This window comes from Phoxinus phoxinus, assembly GCF_949152265.1.
Source record: "Phoxinus phoxinus genome assembly, chromosome: 8".
NCBI lineage: Eukaryota > Metazoa > Chordata > Actinopteri > Cypriniformes > Leuciscidae > Phoxinus > Phoxinus phoxinus.
The window spans coordinates 33843699-33849901 of record NC_136883.1 but is presented as its reverse complement, the minus strand read 5'-3'; the positions used below and the strand labels follow the sequence as shown (position 1 = coordinate 33849901).

General features: G+C 34.4%; 1 protein-coding gene across 1 annotated transcript; it reads right to left on the bottom strand.

Moving 5' to 3' along the window:
• Positions 1 to 2046: 2046 nt before the first annotated feature.
• On the bottom strand, positions 2047 to 6153 carry sec11a (SEC11 homolog A, signal peptidase complex subunit). Its single transcript, XM_079620939.1, has 6 exons — positions 5531 to 6153; positions 5013 to 5122; positions 4329 to 4478; positions 3223 to 3342; positions 2999 to 3056; positions 2047 to 2785 (listed from the first exon to the last, which is right to left on the bottom strand). The coding sequence occupies exons 1-6, from the start codon at positions 5579 to 5581 to the stop codon at positions 2735 to 2737; spliced, it is 540 nt and encodes a 179-aa protein (XP_079477065.1). The 5' UTR covers positions 5582 to 6153; the 3' UTR covers positions 2047 to 2734.
• Between the last annotated feature and the right edge of the window lie 50 nt (positions 6154 to 6203).

Here is a 6203-nt window from a genome sequence, read left to right as displayed (position 1 = left end):
TCCAATTCTGTAAATAGCTCTGATCACCTGATTATAAACATCTCGTGTCCCTTTTGGATGCTCAAGCTGAGCAAGTTTCAGCAGCTCCTGAGTGATCATCTCCCTCAAATCCTCGGATTCTCCCACAGTATTCCTGAGAAGCTTTGAGAAGAACGGAGAGTCCTGCAGCTGGCTGTTTGAAATACTCTTCTTGCCCATGAAATGACCTGGAAGAAGACATAACATGATGCTGGGGAAGTTGATGTAATAGTCACGACGACTATAGCAAATAAACGATGAATAAAATACCTGTCGCCCAGAGATTCCCACGTGGATGCACTTTAATTTTCGAAACTTTATTTCGCAGCTCCGTTAAATCGAAACTCACAGATGTGCTTAAGGATATGTTAAAAAGCATAATGAAAGCAAACAATAGGCTATATCTGCAATGTCCATGTTCAGTTCTCAAAGCCATCTTCTCAAGTAACTGGATTCCTCGGTTGAGATTCACCTGGTCGCGAGCTCTTCGTTGTTGTTTTCTGCAGGCGGTATTTATATGGCACGAGATGCCAAACGGCTCTGAGGTCATAGTTTTAGTCACTGAAGGCACTTAACGACAGCGAATGTTTCAATGAGGATGGGAAACATTATGTGACGTGCGTAGGCTGTGCGCATGCAAGTTAATAGAATTATAGAACGGTAAAACGTTTTGAGGCGTTGGGAATTCATAAATCATTTCAATAGTTATGAGTCGCATGTGTGACTATGTAATAAGCACGAGGACCTACTATGACTTATCAAGATTTATTAATTGATTAATTTGCTTTAAAGTCTGGTTTACGCGAATTAGCCTAATAAATGCCTAGCCGAGTTAAAATATCTAACGTTAAAGGCACGAATAAAACATTTAGTTGCATATTTTCAAAGCATATAGCTACATAGAGGTAAAATATCGTTTTTTTTATATTTAAGATTCACATCTTAAAGACTATATGGGTGTCTCATAATAAAATCATACAATAACAATACTTTACAAACATAAGAATTTAAAAGGATAGTTCATCCAAAAATGAAAACTCTGTCATTTATTACTCACACTCATGTTGTTCCAAACCCGTACACTGCAAAAAATACTTTCTTAGTTAGTATTTTTTTTTTGTTTCCAGTCCAAATATCTAAAAATTCTTAAACCAAGAAGCGTTTACTAGAGAAGTAAAATGACATAAGAAATTCTTTTTTGTTTTAAAATAAAAAGAAAGTAATTTAAGTAATTTTTGCTTAAAACAAGCAAAATTATCTGCCAATGGGGTAAGAAAAAAATTCTTGGTTTCCATTTGAATTAAGATTTTTTTTCTTGTTTTCCATTCTAATTCAGATTTTTTTTTCTTACCCCATTGGCAGATAATTTTGCTTGTTTTAAGCAAAAATTACTTAAATTACTTTCTTTTTATCTTAAAACAAAATAGAATTTCTTATGTTATTTTACTTCTCTAGTAAATGCTTCTTGATTTAATAATTTTTAGATATTTGGACTGGAAACAAAACAAAAATACTAAGTAAGAAAAGCATTTTTTGCAGTGTAAGACTTTCGTTCATCTTCAAAACACAAATGAAGATCTTTTTAATGAAATCCGAGCTTTCTGTCCTTCATTGACAGCTACGCAACTGGCACTTTAACTCTTCAAAAAGTTCATAAAGAGATCGTAAAACTAACCTATAATGAGTGGTTTAGTCCAAATTTTCTGAAGAGATTTGATCGTTTTATATGATGAACAGATTGAATTTAGGCTTTTATTCACATATAAACATTGACCAGCAAACAGAAGCTCAACCTTGACACGCTTAACACGAGAATGAACCTCATTGGTTCTCGCACATCAAGCGAACATGCTTGAGCTTCTGTTTACCACTGATGTGCGAGTTGATGCATGTTTATGTGAATAAAAGTTCAATTCGTTCATCATAAGGGATCGAATCTTTTCAAAAATGTTGGACTTAACCGCTCAATTCATATGTATTAGTTTCACAAGCTCTTTATCCATTTTTTGAAGCGTCTAAGTGGTAGTTGTAAAGTTGTCAATGAAGGACAGAAAGCTCAGATTTCATTAAAAAGATCTTCATTTGTTTCAAAGATGAACAAAAGTCTTACAGGTTTGGAACGACATGAGGGTAAGTAGGCTAAGTAATCAATGACAGAATTTTTTTTATTATAGTTTTTTAAAAAAGCTATCCTTTTAAAAAATCTAAAGTAATGCACAACTAAATCATTAAGATGCACATTTTCTAAGCATACATAGAGGAAAATATAGTTTTTTTATATTTAATTTTCATATTTATGATTCCCATCTTAAAGGCTATATAGATGTGACAATACTTTCCATGTGAATTTAAGAAAATGAACAATAAGAATGAATTTATTTAAAAAAAGAAAAAAAAGAACACACTTTCAAATCTGACTCAACATTTTAATTCAATACAAAATTTAGTCTTTAAGAAAGAGTTAGACAGATCTTAACATATGGTGTACAAGTACAGCTGTAAAGTCAGATCAAACAAACCCCGAATTTGGTATGTACGGAAAATTAACAAATACAAATTCTTCCAGTACTTGTGTTTGCACTGTCATTGAACAGAGAAAATGATAACCTTTTGACCTTTGTCTCTAAGAGCAAGTGTAGAATTTTCACAAAAAAGACACCATAAAAACTGGTCACAAGAGGGATGTGTTCCCTGACAGCATTACTCTTGAAAGTCTTCATTCTCTGTGTACTAAAACAAACAGCCCGAGCAAACAGAGTACAGCATACTGTCAAAGAACAAAGAAGACATGTTAGAACAACTGCAATGTAAAATCGTATCACTTAAATTGCCCCCATTATGGTTTTTCCGATATTACCTTACATCTGGTGTGAAATATAACTGTTTGTGAATGTAAAAGGTGTGCAGAGTTTAAAGAGAACATTAAAATACCATAATAGGGGCACTTATACTTGATTCATTACATGTTTACATGGCATACCTTAAATTTGGGGTAGTCATTCATCAAAATTGTGACAATTCCGATGTAAGGCACAAACCTGTCATGGAGGAAGAGTGATCAGGAATGTGAGAACATACACAAAGCATTGCAGGACATGGAATAGATTGATACTTACATTACTAGATCATATTTTTTTGTGTAAAGAAGATGTCTGAGGATTTTACTACGGTAAATTATTATTGTACTAATCTTTAAGATCTTACCCTCTTGCTCTGCCCACCACATCTTTCTTCTCCAACCAGTGCTGTCCCTGCTTGTAAAGACCTCGGTCATCCACAGAATTATTGTCACCTTTGGTCAAGAACTTGATATCGCCATTTTCTCTGAAATCAGTGGGCATTAGTGTTATTGGAAGGGGGAAAAACAGTGTGTACAGAAAACCGCAAAAGGGTAAAAATAAAGGTTCTTCATTGGCATTGATGGTTCCCTGAAGAACCTTTAACATTAAATGGAACCTTTCCATTGCACAAAAGGTACTTTAGATTATCAAAATGTTCTTTACAATTAGGGGGAAAAAATATTTTAAGAACTGTTCACAAAAAAAAAAAAAGTGTATTTAGGGAACCCACTGTGGAAACCCACAGTGAAATGTTTAAGAGTGTAAAAAAAGTTACTGTTTGTATTTAAATTGACATATGCTAGAGTCTATGACTAGATCATTATTTTTCTAGCATGTTATATGTTTGGCAAAAGTTCTACTAAGCCTAATTGATTGAGTGTGTAGCTTTTCATTTCTTAAACAACCATATAGGAAGTCACACATCATGGACATATTCCAGGATGACAATGTCAAGATTCATCAGGCTCAAACTGTGAAAGAATGGCTGGAAGGGAGAATGAAGAATCATTTTCACACATGAATTGGCACCATCTAGACCTGGAAATAAATGTGATGTTTTTCCATCAAGAGGTGCATCTTTTTTTTTTTTGCTCAAGATCTTGTATTGACGATGCAAGAGTCCAGCACTCTGTAAAGTCTCCTCCAGCACATCACAAAGACTTTCAATGAATTTAAGCTCTGGGCTCTTGTATTCTTAACTCTGAGTCTGATGAATCTTGACATTGTCATCCTGGAATATGGCCATGGTGTGTCTTTCAACATGGTTGTTAAAGAAATGAAGCGCTACACACTCCAATTAGGGTTAGAAGAACTGTTTCCAAACATATAACATGCTAGGAACATAATAATCAATGCAATAATGATCTAATCATAGACTCTTAAGCATTTGCCTATTTAAATCCAAACTGACCTTTTTTTGGCCAGGGAGTGTATATAACATATTCATTGTGATCTTATAAGAATACTCACTTTTCATGAATTTTTAGGACTCTGTGTACAATTGGAATTTCCCTTCCTTCGATCCTGAACACAACAATCTCTCCCACTCTGATTGGATCTTCAACACGATTTGTGAGGAAGAGGAGGTCTCCTCTGTGAAATGCAGGCTCCATGCTTCCACTGCAAAACATAATGAAATCAACACTTTCATAACACTTCATTGCCCTAGACATACTCGTTTTTATTGTCCTGTGCAGATTTTGAAACATATGCCTCAATCAACTTTAAAATCTCCCAGCAGGTTTTATATTTTGATTCCCTCCAAACATTCATAAACGGATTATGAAATCAAAACATGCAGGTTCAACCAAAATTATGGACCTAAAAGTCAACAACGCATACATAAAGAAAGGTTTCCACACAATTTTACCAGTGCATTTCTATTACTATTCCAGTTGTTTTTGATTAATGCATATTAAGGATATTGAAAACTCACTATAAGATAGTGACCCGTTACAACAGTTCAACAAAATGAGCTCTAATGTTTCTGTAAATGAAATTACAATCCAGTAAAACACTCCTGGAAGGAACACTGTATCATATAAAAGGTATCAGAGCATTCTGGAAAAAAAAAAATCTCACCATTTTGTCCATCACAAAAGTCAAAGCATTTGGTATGAGAGTGATGAGCCGGCTTCATACTGATGTCCTTACCTGAGAACAACCACAATCGGGCTTTCACTTCCAGTTACAACCATCAAGCCTTTCCAGATCATCAAGGCAGAAGATACAATCATTCCAAAATTCAGCACCTGATAGTAAAGCTGAAAAACACAAGACATGATGCTTAACATCAGCTTTTTCTCTGTCCTATGATGAAAAAGTGAGAGTATGGGTTTTTAGCAAAGATGCTGCAGAATTCAGACGTTTTTAGTCCAGTGGCTAAAAGTGAAAGCATTGTAGCAACTAGTATTCAAATGAAATAGTTAGCAGAGAATAACAGAATAGCAGATGTTGCAAAAAGCCGACTTCCGTTTTTATTCTCCTCTCCATCTGCTCAATAACAGCAATATATCTAAAGTCAATCAAACCATCTTTTTTTATCTTTGCAACTCGCAATGAAGAGCATTGATACGTGTAGACCGTTAAAGCCACTGTCATTCAAGCTGACGTGTAGTAAGAGAAAGCAATGCAGAGGAAGCTCCGAGCTAACAGGCTAAATAAATACACACCTGACGCTTATTCATTCGCCGAACATCGTCGAGGAAATCTAATGATAACATCTTGTCTGTAAGTTAAATATGTATGGCAAAAGCCAATCAAAAACAATTGCAAAATTATGATTTTGGTGCAAATGTTTCGCCGCCACTGCTGTAGTTAGCGGATGCGCGGCGACTCTTCTGGTTGCGTTACTTCCGGTAAGGAAAGGGAGGGGGTGGGTAGTTAAGAGCGAACCAGGTTGTCGATTCTTTTTTAAATAAATATTTGTAAGATAATACTTATTTAGCTCATATATAACTAAACAAAAAATTTAAGATTATGAGTATAATATTTTGAGCTCTTGGATAAGCAAGTGAACACAATTAAACATGCCCTGCAAGTGTCTGCTAAATTAACTGTATCTTTCCAGAGTTTGTGGAAATGTCTCCTGGGTTTTTTGTAGTCAATTTATATATATATAAACTATCCTGAGATATATTCATTTAGGTAAAGAAGTAGGTTGTCGCACTCAGTGTTGGGTGTAATTAATTACTAAAAAAATATTTAATTTCCCCTGGATAAAGTAAGCGATTACTCTTAATTTTTCCTGTAATTTAATTAAATTAACGTTTGATCTAATCACATTAAATACTGTATAGACTATAGAACAATTCTATATAAAACAATAGTGGATTTAACATCAAA

What these genes read in the sequence shown, in the direction of transcription:
- sec11a (XM_079620939.1), bottom strand. Translation starts at nt 5,581, where the DNA reads ATGTTATCATTAGATTTCCTCGACGATGTTCGGCGAATGAATAAGCGT. An exon ending in GTCCTAAAAATTCATGAAAA is followed by an intron (nt 3,343 to 4,328) that starts GTGAGTATTCTT and finishes CACTGATTTCAG; the next exon opens with AGAAAATGGCGATATCAAGT. An exon ending in GTGGTGGGCAGAGCAAGAGG is followed by an intron (nt 3,057 to 3,222) that starts GTAAGATCTTAA and finishes CCTCCATGACAG; the next exon opens with GTTTGTGCCTTACATCGGAA.